Source organism: Podarcis melisellensis (assembly GCF_964234715.1).
Source record: "Podarcis melisellensis genome assembly, chromosome: 11".
NCBI lineage: Eukaryota > Metazoa > Chordata > Lepidosauria > Squamata > Lacertidae > Podarcis > Podarcis melisellensis.
In genome coordinates, this window is record NC_138543.1 from 16,722,396 (window position 1) to 16,740,548 (window position 18,153).

Here is an 18,153-nt window from a genome sequence, read left to right on the forward strand (position 1 = left end):
AGCTTGCCTCTCTTTTTCCCATCACTTTTAAGGCTTTCTACTTCCATTATGTTTTGTAACACACAGTCCTGCTATTATTAGCCTATGAGTTACTGTAGCATTTTATGACTGCTTAAATAAATTTGCAAATGTGGTTAAAGTTCTCCATTTTACTTCTGGTTATGGTAGCTTTAGACATAATTCAGCTTTACATGGCTATGCATAACTATTGCCTCTTACCAGCTACCATTTAAAAATTAACAGACCTGTAATCAATTTTTAGGGATGTGGGTGGCGCTGTGGGTTAAACCACAGAGCCTAGGACTTGCCGATCAGAAGGTCGGTGGTTTGAATCCCTGCGATGGGGTGAGCTCCTGTTGTTCGGTCCCTGCTCCTGCCAACCTAGCAGGTTCGAAAGCACATCAAAGTGCAAGTAGATAAATAGGTACCGCTCCAGCGGGAAGGTAAACAGCGTTTCCATGCGCTGCTCTGGTTTGCCAGAAGCGGCTTAATCATGCTGGCCACATGACCTGGAAGCTGTACGCCGGCTCCCTCATCCAATAAAGCGAGATGAGCGCCGCAAGCCCAGAGTCGGCCACGACTGGATCTAATGGTCAGGGGTCCCTTTACCTTTACCTAATCAATTTTCAGGACTGATAATGGGAGCTGTCTGTGTATTTGATCTGGAATTCCCCCCTGATGTCCTGAATACTTAATTTGCACGCCGTGTTGGGTTTCTTGAGGAAAGACTTCCACAATAGTTCTGACTGAGTTATGCAAATTGTATGGTTTTCGAAGGAAGACATTTTGAAATTGCCTTTGTTTTCCACAGCTGAAGAAGAAGGAGCTGGCTCATATGCAGGCTGTTGCAGAGGAGTGGAGAAAAAGGGACAGAGAGAGGGAAGCATTGGTGAAGAAAAAAGTAAGACCCTTTTCCCCTTTGAAATGCTTCACAGCATAATGAACTGTCATGATAGCTGGCAGTGGTAAAGGGTGATGTATTTCATTAGCTGCCAGAAGAAGACCTAGACACACAGCCCATAAAACCTACACAAAAATACTTTTGGTAACACACCTTAGAGATACCCTGGAATTGTTTACGAATCAAGCTGCAATATATTTCCTTTCATAGAATCATAGAATCATAGAGTTGGAAGAGACCACAAGGGCCGTCGAGTCCAACCCCCTGCCAAGCAGGAAACACCATCAGAGCACTCCTGACATAAGGTTGTCAAGCCTCTGCTTAAAGACCTCCAAAGAAGGAGACTCCACCACACTCCTTGGCAGCAAATTCCAATTTTCGGTTGAGTTAAAATAAAAATATGTAATACTGCTAGTCTTGCAGAGCAATCCTGCACTGTAATATGCCCCACTGAGTTTTACTCTCAGGTAATTGTGTATAGGATTGTGGCCTAAGTCTTGTTGGAGTCTATTAGCAGTGCAGGCTCTGATGCATAATATTTTGAAATCCACCATGTTGTCACTTGCTTTGTGGGATTTCAAGCTCATTTTAAATCCGGTTTCTTTTGCAAGGATATAAGTGTCATCCAAGAACAAATACCATATTTCAGTATAGAAAGAATTATTACTATTATTTTAACTGTATACATTCTAGGTTGCAGAATATACAGTTTTGGAAGAAAAACTTCAAAAAACGTTGACTGACTTAGAGAAGCGTGAAAAGCAACTTGTTGGTGCTGAAACCGAGGTAAACATATGCAGCGCAATGTTATATCTTGTACTGTGCACATACAGAAACCATTTCTGTACGTTTCTGAGCACACTTCAAAATGTTGTTGCTGACCTTTAAAGCCCTAAACGGCCTTGGCCCAGTATATCTGAAGGAGCGTCTCCACCCACATTGTTCAGCCCAGACACTGAGGTCCAGTGCCGAGGGCCTTCTGGCGGTTTCCTCACTGCGAGAAACCAAGTTTCAGGGAACCAGGCAGAGGGCCTTCTCGGTAGTGGCACCCGCCCTGTGGAACACCCTCCCACCAGATGTCAAAGAGAACAACTACCAGACTTTTAGAAGACATCTGAAGGCAGCCCTGTTTAGGGAAGCTTTTAATGTTTGATGCATTACTGTATTTTAATATTTTGTTGGAAGCCGCCCAGAGTGGCAGGGGAAGCCCAGCCAGATGGGTGGGGTATTACTATTATTATTATTATTATTATTATTATTATTATTATTATTATTATTTAAAACTCAAAAGAACCGTTCCAGTTCATCTTAGACTTGTGCTCGGATTGGAATTTTTGCATGCTATGGAACGTAGCTTTTTCTGGTGCATAGTTTTGGGGCTTTTGTGTGCATGTTTTAGTTCATTGGCAGGTTGGTGTGGATGGAGAAGGAAGGAGGAGCATAATTTTTTATATGTGGGAATACCTAAAAATAAGCAAGGTGCATCTTGTAGCCGTCAAGTATTCCTGTACTTAAAGCTGCAAAGCCATCAGATTTGGCAGAGAAATCACTGTTACATAGCTAAGAGCAGGGCTGTATTTAGGTTTGATGAGGCCCTAAGCTACTGAAGGTAATGGGGCCCTTTATATGTCCAGCTGTCCTCTGTCAGCAACAATTTGTCGCTGTTTTTTGTGCTGAAGATATGCTATATGGTAATTTATGGACCTAATAGGTATCTAATGCCATTTTATTTGTTTTGTATCTTATATTTTTGAAATGTACATCCAGTTGCTTTTTTCCTTTAAAACATTTTTGGGCCCCAAGAGAGTGGAGCCCTAAGCTACAGCTTTTTTAGCTTATACGTAAATCCAGCACTGGCTAGGAGCCATGGTTTTTTGCCCTCGTAACTCCATGGATGTTGTGGAACGCACTCCACACAGCTAGGCTAAGTTTATAAAGTATTGTTATATTATTATTATTATTATTATTATTATTATTATTATTTTAAAAAAGTTGGTCAAAGAAATGCATGAGTGACTCGTGAGAGTAATGTCAATCGAGCGTGCTTGCTAAATGAGGCAGCTCAGGTTTACATCTGGACAACCACTGGTGCTGAAATCTCTCTCTCTCTCTTTGTGTATGTGCTTTAAATTTTAAGCTCCAAAGAGCAAAGAAGGAGCTCCAAGCAGAGCATGAACGAAACCGTCAGGAGCTTCAAGATGCAATGCGGCGAGTCAAAGAAGAATGCATGCATCAGGTGGAGCTGGAAAAATCTAGGTTCAGACAGTTGGAAGAGGACAAGATCCGCTTGCAGCAACAAGTGAGTGGAACTTAACTTTTCCAAGTTAGATACAACCAGTGCTTTCCCCCCTAAAAAAATGCTTAGGGGTACTCTTATTGTGACTCAAGAAAATCACCATTTTATAGTTCAAATCGGGGAAAATAAATACAGTAAATGGAGAAAAGTACAAAGATTCAGGAAATGTTTGGGGGGGGGAAGCACTGGATACAATTTTATTTAATGGTAGAGATGGACATAGATTTTTTGGGTGATCTTACGGCCAAGTTAATTAAAGCTTTAAAATATCCTGTTCTCCTTCAATAAAAGCGAAAAAGGGAGACCAGATATTTTAATGCCACCAGCCTCGCAGAGGTGTCCGTGGAGGGGATATATTGATCGAAAGGGTATTGTATTGTAACTGTATTGTAACTTTTGAATAAATGTGTTTTTTAAAAAAGTTATTTACAGCTAATTAATGAGATTAGGTTGGTGGAGCTTCCTGAGGGCACCCCTCTCTCTTTAATGCTAAGGACCAAACTATGTGCGCAGTGTATCCTTGATGCTTCTAAAATGTTCATTGACAGATTTGTGAGAATCTCCTCAGGACTAAAGGCCGTCCCATTTTTTAGAAGGGGCGTTTTTGAGTTTGATCCACTGTTTATTGGGTTTCCTTCAAGAAATCCAAGCGTCTTGGAAATCCTCCATATCTTTTATTTTCTACATTTCTCTTGCTATGTTGCTAAGGAACAATTTACTTATCACAATAATTTTAAGCTTTTTTTTTAAAAAAAAGCTTTAGCTTTATAAATAATTTGCCTGAACAAAATACTTATTTTTTTCTCATTTATGTGTTGACTTTTTAAATTTGTCTTAAGTGGTTAATAATTTTCTAAAAATCAGTTAAGAATAAGAATAATGTTCATTCACTGCATTATTGGTAGTACTGTGCAAGGCACAGGAGGAAACTGCACAAAATCAGCAGTGGGTAACTCAGAAAGGCCTGTTGGAATGAAACAAAAAAATCTCAAGTGCCCTTCTAAATCACTAAGAGAAATCTGGCAGATTTTCCAAGGAGGAATGGTGGCTGCCATCACAAAGAAGTTTTTTTTCCTTTTTAATATTTGCTGTGCATCTCTCTCTCTCTCTCTCTCTCTCTCTCTCTCTGTGTGTGTGTGTGTGTAAAAACTATAAAGCAATGTGATATTTGAGGAACCATTTCTTAATCTTTGACAATCTATTTGTATGGTAGTAGTGCTCCTTTTGTGTTGCTCTTTGGAGAACCAGTTGAAAACCAGTAATCTATTGGGCAAAATGTTCCTTCTAGCTCTTTGTTGTGTTATCATCTAAGCATAAACTCATCCAACGTCTTCTTCTTCTTCTTCTTAACAGCTTTATGACTGGGAAAACAAGTATAAAACTCTGGAGAAAGAGTTTCAGCAATACAAGGAACAGCAAAGCAGCAAGCCAGAAATCCGGCTGCAATCAGAAATAAGTATTCTAACTTTAGAAAAGGTATGTCTACAATTTTATCTGAAGGCTCAGAAAGAATAGCAGCATTTTACAACAGATTAAATGTAGACAGCATGAACAAGAAAAAACAACAACATGGAATAAACTCCAAATTTAACCCAGCCACAAAATTTGCATCATAAATATAAACAAAACAAAAGAATCCTTCTGGAAGATGCTGTCGCTTTTAAGAGCTTGCCAGGAATAGGAGTTTCACATTCCTTTCCAGTTCATCTGTGGCGGTATTTTCCAGATTTCACGGTTACTGATAACTCAAGCAGAGTACGCCTAAAATGAGTTTTTGACCCAAGATAAATTGTAATAAATATTCTTAAAGCATTGGTTATCGAGGTACTACCAAGGTTGCGTAGAAAAAAAAATAATGGTAAGCAAAGTTAAGTGTTTGCAAATTGTTCTTAATTCATGGCAGACACCTGTCATTAGATGGACATGAACTCTAGAGACCCATCTTGTTGTATCAGTAGCTTTATTTAGACTCTTCTTACTTTTGATAGCTTGAGCTTGTTATTTATAAATGTTGCATGTTTGATAGCACTGCGAATGTATGTAGCTTTCAAAATTCTAATCTATCTATGCCTTTGACTCAGAAGAGGTAACAAATATCCAGTTTATGAAGAAAAGATTGGGGCATTTTCTTGATAAGCAGTTCTTTATCTCTTTTGGGGTGTGAGATTGGCAAGGGTTAGGAAAGGACTCTTAATAATAATTTTATTATTTATACTCCACCCATCTAGCTGGGTTGTCCCAGCCAGTCTTGTGAAAGAATGCAAATTTTAAGCTACTTCCCAATATCTTCAGACTTCATTTTATTGCCCCATATCTGGTTCCCACAAACATCAGTTTGGACAGTCATATATATTCAATGCATGTATAAGATTCTGCCTTTTTTTTTAAAAAAACTGTGTTACGATGTGATAGAACAACAACCAAAGAAATGAGGACTCTTTGTTCACTAGCCATTAACCATTAGGTCCATACATATGTCCTTGCTTGCTTAAAGGTAAAGGTAAAGGGACCCCTGACCATTAGGTCCAGTTGTGACTGACTCTGGGGTTGCAGTGCTCATCTCACCTTATTGGCCGAGGGAGCCGGCATACAGCTTCCGGGTCATGTGGCCAGCATGACTAAGCCGCTTCTGGCGAACCAGAGCAGCGCACGGAAACGCCGTTTACCTTCCCGCTGGAGCGATACCTATTTATCTACTTGCACTTTGACGTGCTTTCGAACTGCTAGGTGGGCAGGAGCAGGGACAGAGCAACGGGAGCTCACCCTGTCATGGGGATTCGAACCACCGACCTTCTGATCAGCGAGTCCTAGGCTCTGTGGTTTAACTCACAGCGCCACCCACTAACAGGGTTAGTGAAACTGTGCCATTGTAGCCCAAGGTCAGAGACCATGGGAGTTGTAGTCCAGTAACATCTGATGAGCCACAGTTCCTCACTCCTGCATCTAGAACAGTGTTTCCCAAACTCCAGCTGTTTTTGGACTACAACTCCCATCATCTCTAGCTCGCAAGATCAGTGGTCAGGGATGATGGGAATTATAGTCCAAAAACAGCTGGAGACCCAGGTTTGGAAATCACTGATCTAGAAGCAGGTTCTACTTTTTCTTGAGCCTCTGTACAGAACTTGCAGCTTTGGACATTGAATTCTAACCAGGGACATGGAGTTGGCCTGAATATTACTCCTCAAGTCATACTTCCAGATCCTACAGGATTCAGAAGCCCCCAACAGAATAGTTTTATTTTTCATAGCTGAAGTAGAAGCAGTTTACAAGTCCTCCTGGCCTGGCAATGCGTAAGAAGACCAGTTAAGGGGGGGAAACATTTTCTGCTGCTTTTGAGGGAGCGTGAGTTATTTAATGCAGAGACATGATCTTTCAAGCTGAAGACTTAAAAGGTGCAATCTAACCAAACTAAGAGGCACACATTAGCTAGAATTTCAAGGATCAGGCATGCCAAGTCTTGCATCACCAATTAAGCTGAAATATGAACAGCGAGTGATTTTTATATAAAAATGAATGCTATCTTTGAGTCCTTTGAAGATGTTTAAAAATGGTTTACATGAACTGTTTAGATGAACTGTCTCAGACTGCAGACTAATCCAGTTTTGCTTTGTTGGACAATAAAAATAAGGCTAATGCTTAAACGAGGATATTCTTGTTCACCACAGTATTTACATCAAATTGTGTTACAGCTTTAGAAGTTACATGCTATACTAAACTATTTTTGTAATACAAGTTTTGTATATTCAATTGCATAAAGATTATTCCTACGGTTATAGTGTTTGTTGATAGAGCTCTGCTCTTTATTAGGGGGACCTTGAAAGGAAGTTGGAATCGGCGACCAAGGCAAAACTACACTACAAGCAGCAATGGGCGCGAGCGCTGAAGGAACTAGCAAGGCTTAAACAGGTGTGTAACATATAAGATAAATCACTGGTGGGGAACCTAAAGCCCAGGGCCAGAATGTGGCCCTCCAATCTTCTCTGACCCTTGAAATTCTCATGAGAACAAGAAGAGGAAGTTGCTTCTATATACAGTGGTACCTCGGGTTAAGTACTTAATTCGTTCCGGAGGTCTGTTCTTAACCTGAAACTGTGCTTAACCTGAAGCACCACTTTAGCTAATGGGGCCTCCTGCTGCCGCCGCACCGCCGGAGCAGAATTTCTGTTCTCATCTTGAAGCAAAGTACTTAACCCGAGGTACTATTTCTGGGTTAGCGGAGTCTGTAACCTGAAGCCTATGTAACCTGAAGCGTATGTAACCCGAGGTACCACTGTACATTAGTGAAGCCAAATCTGCCTTGCTGCGGTGTGCCCACTTAGGAGAACTAACTGGAGAGATTAGTGTTTATCAAGGATGCTTGTAAAGATCTTTCACTGTTTGAGAGAAAAACAATAGCTGTCTCACCTGCTGACATATTTTGCAGCCCACAAAAACCAGGGAGGATACTGTGATATTTACACACTTGGAAAATTGTGGCCTAGATGTGCATTTTGCCTGGAGAAAGTAGTTTCTCTTGATTACGAAGTACATCACAAACATTGCCACGTTCATTGCTCAACAACATTGCTCAATGACATCAGTATTTCCACACTGTATATTTTAATTTGAGATTAAGAGGTAATGAGTTGGGCCAGTTCACGGTCTCCTAAATCAAAGTCCAGTGGGCCAGAATTGGCATTCATTAATGATGCATCTTAATTGATGATTTTCCTACAAATCCCTGCATTATTTGAAGCACCCGCAGCCTGCCTTCCGATAGGGACCCGGTTCTCTGGATCACGCTCAGAGGCTGTGTTACTGTTTTTGATGTTCTAGGATTGGCTATAAGCAGGAGTGAGCAACCTTTTTGGTTCATGGGCCAAATTTGACAGGTGGGCGGGGGCTGTCTACCTGTCAGTCACCTGACTTCAGAAATGATTTGGGAGGCTGCTTTGAAGTCCCAAAGTTGGGATTTCAAAGCACATAGCAGGCAACAAGAAAGTCAACCGATGAAATGAAGTGTTGTTGTCATTTAAATTAGCACCTTGCTGCTTGCTATGTGCTTTGGAAGTTCAGTCAAACTGAGCAGGTTGGGTTGCTCTCCCACACACCCGGACCAAGCAGGATTGCCCTCCTTTTGCTGAGTTGAGGTGAGAGAAATCTTGCTTAGTGCTGGGTTTGAGTATGTGAGAGTGATTTTGCAGGTGGCTTTCGCATGCACCTGGACCAAGCCGCATCCCCCTTCTTGGGGAATGGGCAATCCTGCTTAGCACTGGATTTCTGCTTTATCAATGCTTCAAACAGCTGGTTGTCAGGCACTTTGGAAGCCACGCAAGGGGGCTTTAGCGAAGCCCTGTCCTTTTGACCTAGCACCGCCCTTATTCATATGACACCTGGAGTAGAGTGGGCAGGTGTCATTTGCCCAAACCGTCCTCATATGCCAAATGAGAAAGCCTAGCAGGCCAAGACTGACCCATGGACTGAAGTTTCCCCACCCCTGTTTCTTGAAAATAAAATAAAAAAGCTTTCCTGAAAAACGCGATGAGGCCATTTCCAAAAGTTAACAAATACCTGAATGAAAACTTAGATTATACTTCTCAGTGCTTTCCCCCTTTGAAATAAGACTGTTAAAGCTTGTTTAGAACTCGTCAAACATTTAACCTTCCTTTGTGCATCTGTGCTAAAGCTAAACTGAAAGCCTTTTAAATGAACTGGTCGAAAGAATCCTCCATTGTGTTTTGACTATAAAATTACAAATTTAGAGGCCTTGAGGAATGTTAAGTCTGCTTAAGTTCTGATGATTTGTGTTATTTTTTGTTTAAGTTGGATTAATACCATGTTAATTTCACATTGGTTCTGGTGAATAGCTATGGGGTTGTAATTTGTGCCAGAAACTTGTCACACCAGAGCTCTCTGGAGAACTATACAAAACATTTATGTTGTGAGAATTAGACGCAAAAAGCCGTATCTTGGATTGTTAATAAATGTTAATGACAAAACCCAGCTGGCAAGCCTTTGGAAAGGCGATCAAATGCTTTGTGGCCATTGCCAGAGAAGTGTTTAAACAGATTTCCATTAATCAAAAATAGAAAGTATAGTCAAGCTGTGAATTATAGAATCATGTAAAGCGTTCAAGTATTTAGCATAATGCCCCTTTATTCCATGCGATCTTAGTTTAAATATTAGCCCTCTCTGTTCCTTTTACTCAGAGCAGGTAATAGTCCTCTTTCAATGCAAAAACTAAAATTTAAATATAGAAATGCACAGCTACAATCCGTATACTCTGAAGATAGCTATTAAAACACAATATAGTATCAACATGTTATTTCTGGAATCACCTAGTGATTAATAAAAATGGTGGTCAACTAAATATGCGATGGAGAAAAGCTTTTCTTCTTTTTTGTGGTGATGGGAAAGACTTATACACTGTGCTACGTAAGAGCTGTAAGAATGAAGATGATGAAGATCTCAAAATATCTGGGGGCAAAAATATTGCCCCAATATTTTTTGTGCTAACACAAGGGGATTTCCCTATGCTCCTAATCTCGCTGATCCCAGATCTTCTCCATAGTGGTAGAAGAACCCACAGAACAGATTTAGGGGAATACAGGGGAGGACAGGGAGAGGATGTTGCAATGCACAAGGATAAATCCTTATGCTAACAGAACATTCACCTTAGTGCTACATTGAATATAACCCATGCTTCCCATGGTCCTAGGTTTGGAGGAAAGAAAGCACAGGCAGTAAGAGAACTGTTACACATGGAGAGAGGACTCTCATGGCAAGAAGATCTGTTTGTTGTTGCCATTCTCTTCCCTCTGATCAGAGACATAGCACTTTCTAAGCATGTCCTCCCTTAATACTTAATCCCTGACAGTTGCATAGAAGTAATGCAACTGCTCTATTCTGCATTAAACCCATAGCCGGGGAATGGATGGAAGCTGGCCATAGGGCACTGGAATGCAGGATATTCTGACCCACGTGTGAAAGTTACCTAGGACAGGGATAAAATAGGAAGGCAGGCTGGTGGTTGCTTCCCTTCTTCCAGTCCCCCGTTGCCCAAGTTCTAATACCTTAGCCAAAAGACTGTGGCTCTTAAAGGGCCAGCTCCTTGGGCTGCAGACAAGCATTCTGCCTTTTCTTGGCCTCTTGCCTGGCACATTCCCTGTGCCATTGGGCAAGTGTAAAGGTAAAGGGACGTCTGACCATTAGGTCCAGTCGTGGCCGACTCTTGGGTTGCAGCACTCACCTTGCTTTATTGGCTGAGGGAGCTGGCGTACAGCTTCCAGGTCATGTGGCCAGCATGACTAAGCCGCTTCTGGCGAACCAGAGCAGCGCACAGAAACACCATTTACCTTCCCGCCAGAGCGGTACCTATTAATCTACTTGCACTTGACCTGCTTTCAAACTGCTAGGTTGGCAGGAGCAGGGACCGTGCAACAGGAGCTCACCCCGTTGTGGGGATTCAAACCGCCGACCTTCTGATCGGCAAGTCCTAGGCTCAGTGGTTTAACCCACAGCGCCACCTATGTGAGGTGGACACACTTGCAAAAACTTATGCCAAATAATCACTTTGTTAGTTGTTAAGGTGCCACAAGACTCATTGCTTTCTTTGCTGCAACAGACTAATGAAACTGTAATGTACATCCTTAGATGAGCACCAAAGTCCACTGCTATTTTGTGCCCTAGGCAAACTCTTGAGTCATTTCCCCCTCTTCACTCTGCACATTCTCAGAGGAAGTGTGTTTTCTGTTTGCCCCACTTCCTCCAGGAGCTGAGGGCTACCTCAAATTGAGACGGTGGGGGAGATCCAGGCAGGAGACCCCCCTGTAGCACCTCTATGACACGTCCTCTGAAAGATCCCCACTTTGTTTTCCTGCAGCCTCCAAGCACCCTAAAAAAATTGCCTCCATAGGCAACTGTGTAGTTCGCCTAGTGATAAGACTGGCTTTGCCAAAGTCTGCCTAAAGTCAAAACTTTATGAGGGAATTTCAGAAGTCGAAAAAGAGCAAATACATATTTTGATATACCGATTTATATTTTAGCTTGAATTTTTGACAATAAGATTACCAGCGCTTGTAAATCTGAGAAGTCCAAAATTGGAGAACTGTAGCAATGTTGCAATGCAGTTGTAACTAGAAAGAATGTTGCAATTCAGCTTTTGGTGATTACAAAGGGATCTGTCTGGATTTTGAATGTTTCTGTAAAAACTCAAAAGTATGTGCATTTGAGATAAGTGGTTATTAGAGAGTTTAAGTCTTACCATTTTTGTACTCTGTGTGGATTTGTTCGCAGCAAAACTAGTGCATTTGTTTTAAACAAACACAGACTTTATTGGCTGACACTGGCTCTATCTTGTCCAGCCTCCTGCTTATCCTCTCAAGGTAATTAATGTGATTAATTTACAAGTAATTTAGCCAAGGCGAGGATGTAAATCTTTGCTTTAAAAAACAGTTAGAAGTCCGAGCCTCGGTTAAAAACTGTGTCTTGAAACCATCCAGACCCTCCTACTGAGTTGTCAGCTCTGGGTTATTTTCAGAAAACTGGAGTTGAGTTCCTTCGCTTCAGTCGTACGTTTTTTCCCACAGACTTGCTTGGTATGTACAAGTGGGAGAGTGAATTGTAGCCGCTATTTAGCCATTGTTTAGTCTAGTGTGTGTATGTCTACATCTTCCCTCTGGATTTATAAGCTGCTATGACAAAATAAAGATTGTTCTCCTTTGATTGAGGAGCCTCTTAGCTATAGCACCTGGCAGAATGCAAGGGTTATTTTGTAGATTGATTAAAAAAAAAATTAGTGATTTACTAATTTTTTAATATTGGTGATTTACTATTATTATTTTTTACTTTTGTTGCTGTTGTAGGCCAAGAGTTTAGACAGTATTGATTTGTTTATTGGAAGTAGCATAGAATCATGGATTTGTAGAGTTAGAAGGGAACCGTGTCAGGTCCAATGCCATGCCCTGAAGAAATCACAGTTAAAAAAAAGCAACCTGATAGATGGCAATTCAAACTCTGCTTAAAAGCATCCAATGAAGGAGACTCCATCAGCTTCGAAGGTAGTCCATTCCATTGTTGAACAGCTCTCACCATGTTCATACGGAGTCTCCTTGTAATTTGACATTAAGGATTACAAAGTTCCCTTTCTATGTTAAGTATTTTTTGTCAGTGGCTGCTATTGGGAAATAATTCCTTGCCCTCTGAGATTTTCTTCTGCGCTGGACATGAGAGAGTTGTGATCAACAACTCCAGTATCTTGGTTGTGCCTTCCTCCTGGGAAATGCAGACACAGAACTCAACTTCTTCGCATGCCAACAGTTCTTCCCACTCTTCAGAACTGCTATAAAATGACGAGAGTAGTTTTTAGCTTTTGCATCTGAAAACAGGAGAAAAGATCATAAATTTCAGCTCTTCATGAGGTGGATATTAGTAAGGAAAATGATTCTCAATGAAGGATTTTATGTGCGCCTCTCCAAAGAATCTAGATAAGTATACTTAGACTATATAGGTGTTTGGTTTGTGAACAGCAATCTACCCTTGCTATTCAGTTATAACAGACTCCAGAGAACCTAGAGCAGTAGATAAATATTTCCTATCAATATGTGGTTAACATAATCAAGGTAATTACTTACTAATGGGATCATTGAAATTGCTCTCAAGGGGTCATTAGACACACACTCTCTGTGCTGGGACCGTATGGAAGTAAACTATTACAACCCACTTTTTGTATTTCTGTAGCGCTAAATATAGTATGAGGTTGCTGGAGGATGACTTGATTATTGTAGTTGTCTAGACTTGTGAAATCCAAGCTGCTTGAAGCTTAAGTGATCTGAGGATTAATTCAATAATACATTGCAGGTGATGTCAGGATGCCCCTGTTTACTGCTTTGCTAGTACCCTAAAAACAGTGGTTCCTTATAGACATTCATGCTAGCTAGCTAGACATACAGTTTGCTGTGTTATATATTTGTTTTATGGTTCTCTTTTGTAGGCTACCTTGAAAACCTAGAATAATAAAATTAGGGTTTTTGCTTTTTCTTTTAATTTTTTCTTTTAAAAAAGACAGGAAATTCACAACATAAAAGGACATCTAATAGTTTATACTGAAAGGCCTGGGGAAAGTACTCCACAACCAGGGTGCCACAACAGAGGAGGCTTTTCCCCTGAAATCCACTGTCTGCATCACAGAAGATTCAGGGATTAGATGAAGGGCCTCTGTGAATTATCCTATAACTTAGACATTTAGAAGAAGGCAGTCCTTAGGGTACATGGATCCCAAACAGTTTTATTTAATGTTATTTATTCAAATTATACAAATATTTATATACCACTGTATCATAAAGATACATTGCAGCGGTTTACGGCAATATGAAGCATGAAACCGAGCAATGAAATCACTAAAAAAGATCAAAGATACTTGAGGGCAAGGAGAACTGTACAACTTGTATGAAGCAGACAAGAATGTTTAAAGATTAATTTCAGATGGCATGCTTTTCAGTAATCTTACATAACCATTACAGCAAAACACTGGTTATACATTCCATGGAAGTCCATTGTATGAGGCTGAGGTATCTGAAAGAAGCTTGAATGAAGCAGCTCCCATTTCAATACCAAACATGGATAAAGAATCTTTTCTACCTCAAATTCGACTGGCAAACAGTTCATTTTTTTTTTACAAGCCTCTGAGCTAATCATCATAAATCATGTGTTTCAAATCATCATAAATCTTGTGTGTTAGACATAGGACTGTAGCATGAGAATCATTCTCAAACTATGAAGCATGTAAAATATTTAAAACAAAAAAATTACTTGGTGCTCTCACAAGAATGTTTATATGTACCTTGTATCGTAGCTTGGACACCTGTCATGATTTCTATATGGGTTCTGTGAAAATTACCTTAGGCTTTATACAGCATAGTAAATGCTCTGTTTTTCTCATTAGTGTCTGACACGTGCATAGAAACTGGTACAGAAAACAAGTTTCTAGTTGTCTTGGTTGTGGAGAATTAAGATTTTTAACCACCTTTTAGTCTCAAATAAATGTGGTTTCTAACCTACTAATTCCCAATATAAAACCAATACAAGTTTAAAGTTATTAAACATCATAAAATGCAGTTCACTAACTCAAACAATAAAACCGTGTTTAGCCCTGTAACAATAGTAAAATTGGAATTATAAGGTGGAGTAGTCTCATATATTCAGCTACCCAATATGATCCTCATTCAAGCTGGATTTTGGTAACCTTCCAGCAGTTTGACTTCACCCGCAAAGGCTCACTCCTCCATTGTCTCCCGACAACAAGGTATCTTTAAAGAAAACATAGGAACTGGAGTATAGTGATCCATGTTTTTCTCAAAAAAGACGCCTTCTCTAATTGATTTACAGAAAACTAGCCTATATCAAGCTACTTCCTACATTTAATCGAAACATCTCCTTTAGGTTTGCAGTCTTTGCCTCAACTCGGCACCATATTAGCACATAGGGCCCTTCAACTACTCACCAAAGCTTGAGTCAGTAATCTTATCAAATTGGCTTTTGATAGGACAAAATAATAGATTTACAGAGTGGTTCTACTTTGATGAGAAGGCGAGAATCTGTGACAAAGTAAATGCCATATCTAAGCCTTGCTGGACTTGAGTTGGCTAGGACAGAAGGTGAAAGGGGGCTTCTCCCTCAATAATACCAGTGCTCTTGTTTCATTGGGTTTTTTCCCCAGTCTTCCTCCCATTAGTTCCTCTAGGGCTGGCATATTCCCCCCTCCTTCTTATGCACCCTTGTGCCATCAGATCACTGATTGGAGAGGTTGAGTAGCCATGTTGTTTTCTGTGACCTCAACATGAGACATCCAAATGTCTCTCTCTTTGCATATGGATGGGGAGATGCATGCACAGACTATATGATTTTTTCCTTTCTCATTTAGGACTTACGTTGGTAGGGGACAGGATATAAGTCAAAGCTTTCTTCTAACTTAATGGTGTTTGATATACACACTTAGTACAAATGAAACTGTGTTGAGTGTGCTCCTTCTATGGAGAGGCAGTGATGGGGTCTTAAGAAGAGGGCTGTAAAGGAGTATAGCGTAGTCTACTGGATATCCCCTACCCCCGCTATTAATGTTTGTTACCGTAATCTTAAATTTCTCTCCAACTATCAGATTGTGTCATTGTTGGAAAGTCCAGAAGGCACTTGTAATCACTTTCCAGTTTTGATAGCGAGAGACCATTTAAAAATATGACATAAGTCTCTGTTTATAATCAAGATGATCCAGCTTGCTTTCAATATTTTCTGTCTCCTCTTTTAAAACAAAGCACTGACTATTATCTTATGTATATCTGTGCTTGTTTTAAAGTTTCCTTACTGTATATTTGTGGGCCATCAGCAGAGCTGCATTATTCACAGCTAATCAATGTGGAGGTTCGCATATTATTGCTTAAATTTGGTATTTATTTTATTCCTCACCGTTGTCAGTCTTAGTGGATACAACTTAGTTGACCCTTCAGTAAAACTGCTCCGGTGCTTCAGTCAATCGTAATAACCTACTGCCTTTTCCTACTTATTGAGCAAGATTTGCTGATGCTTCCTTGATGCATATTATTTCTATGCTGCTTCCAAACTGGAAGTGTCATATATCGAGTTGCAGTGCATTTACTCAATTTGATCTTTGTCTAATGCCTATGAACTACCTCTATAGGAAAGTTACCCCGCAGCAATATTTTCCCTGTGTTTGAGAGAAAGACAAAGAGATCTCAATCCGCACAAACTAGGTAAACTGTAAAAAATAAAATAAATGTGTACATCTGTGGGAGATTAAATGTAGATGGCTTGGCTTTTCCTTAGCGTGAGCAAGAGAGTGCCATGGCCCGCCTTAAAAAACAGCAGCAGGAGCTTGAGCACATGAGACTTCGGTATCTGGCAGCAGAAAACAACGAATTGGGGAAGGCGCAACGGCAAGAGCTAGAGGATATCAGAAATGAACTGAACAGGTATTGTACCATTTGTTGGATTTTTACTTCTGCTGCTGAATAGGTGAAGGTTCAGCTAAGTCAAATTTAATTGGCTGTCAGTCCTGTAAAGGAACACAGCTTTCTGTCCCTTAGGTAATATTTGCCCATTTATAAAATATAACAGTCTTGTATTATAGGAAATCTATGCCAAAGGCCACCAGACCCAGTTTTTTATCTTGACTGTAGCTATTACAGCAAGCTTTTCTTTTTTACCTCTTGTTCTAAGCAAACCTGTTTGCTGCATAAAAAGACACATTAATGGTGCCTGCTGTCAGCTCCCTAGCGAGCATAACACTTTATATTTTAAATGGCTCGGTACTTCCTGTACCTTTTGACCTTGTGTCTTCTACGTGTTTTCAAACAGTTTAATTCTTGTTAAAAATCACTCAGAAACATAGGCACTGGGTTAGAAAACATCCTTGTCTTCCAGCAGTAGGCTTATGCAACAAAGTAAGCACAATGACTCTTGCCGTTGGATAATCGGATTTGTTTCTTTTCTGTTCAGTTTGCTTTTCATTTCCATTAATTTTAGTGGGCCATTTGGTTCTCAAAATGCAGATGATCAGGATGCAAAATGCATCTGCTGAATTTGCTTTGATTTTCCTCCTTAGATTAAAACAGGAAGAAGAAGACAAAAAGCAGTCGCCAGATCCCCAAGAGGTTTTGGGGTTGCAGATGCAAAATTCTCACACGCGGCAAGTGGATGAGAGTTTAGATGACTACCTTGCACGCCTGATAGAGGAGAGGGATACCTTGCTGAGGACAGGAGTGTATAGCCACGAAGACCACATTGTGAATGAGCTCGATCGCCAGATCAGTGAGGTGCTCACCAAAAGAAGCAGAAGCAAGTACCCAAACTTGCAGAACTGATTTTTGTTTTTCAGTAAAGTGAAGCATGGCTCGGGTCTCTGCAGAGACCCTGATCCCGAAGGACTTGTGTGTATGCTCTGCTTTGTCTTCCAAGACTTAACTGTGGCCCTGTTCTACTATCTGAGGTCTTTGAGAGAAGAGTATCAGTTGAATTTTTGACCATTTATATGTGTTTGTATATATTTAAATATTTCAGTTTTTTATAGGCGATTGAACATTCTACATCTCTCCCCCCCCCAGTTGTCTAACTTGTTTTATTTATAGAATCATTTTTAACTCCAGTTCTACATTTCTGTATAGCATTTTTGATTATGCATTTGATAAGTATCTTGCCTACTTGCTTTTTAATAAAATTATATCAAAGCACAATTTCAATAAAATTGCACAAGGAAAAGGGGCCTGCAATTATCATTTTTTAAATCTAACTTTCATTGTTCTGTGTCACCTTGAAGACTATGTTCAACAAAGTATAGATTATTTTAAATAAACCACTAAAATTGCCATTCAGTTGGTCAAATATTTAACCATGTTATGTATGATGAAACTTTCTGAGTACATATTTTCAGTTGAAATGCATGATGCTTATTAATGACACAGGAGTGTGATCCATCATGCACTGGTGCATCTCTCACCAGTTTACTTCATACAGCTCTGAAGTTAATGGGTGGAAGAGCACCGCAGACATGTTTGGTAGTTCTGTGCCCAAGAGCTTAAGCATCTGTGTCTGTTCCAATGCACATCTGTCAAAGCAAACTCTACTGTTAAATAACAGTAGACACAGTTAACAGACATTTTAGCCCTTTGATAATGTAATATTTCTATACATCAATATTATATCGATGTAGGAAAATTTGTACATTTTTAATTGCACAAAGGGTTGTGTGGGCGGTTTGTGATTGGAAGGCTGCTGCGTGTACGGGTTTTCTAATCCATGTACCTCCAGTAGGAAAGAAACACCCTGCACTTAGGAGGTTATGATCCACACATAGAATCATAGAATTGTATAATTGGAAGGAATGCAGGAATATACAATGCAGGAATATATGCAATTGTTCCGTACGGGAATTGAACTTGCAACCTTGGTGTTATCAGCACCACGCTCT

General features: G+C 40.1%; 1 protein-coding gene across 1 annotated transcript in view; it reads left to right on the forward strand.

Moving 5' to 3' along the window:
- Positions 1-17,551, forward strand: part of CEP120 (centrosomal protein 120) — a 37,137-nt gene extending 19,586 nt beyond the window's left edge. Inside the window, exons 14-20 of the mRNA XM_081930453.1 lie at positions 812-901; positions 1,595-1,687; positions 3,039-3,200; positions 4,551-4,673; positions 7,005-7,103; positions 16,014-16,159; positions 16,792-17,551. Of these exons, the coding sequence (XP_081786579.1) occupies positions 812-901; positions 1,595-1,687; positions 3,039-3,200; positions 4,551-4,673; positions 7,005-7,103; positions 16,014-16,159; positions 16,792-17,050 (972 nt within the window). The 3' untranslated portion in view covers positions 17,051-17,551. The remainder of the gene's footprint in view (positions 1-811; positions 902-1,594; positions 1,688-3,038; positions 3,201-4,550; positions 4,674-7,004; positions 7,104-16,013; positions 16,160-16,791) is intronic.
- The last annotated feature ends 602 nt before the right edge of the window (positions 17,552-18,153 follow it).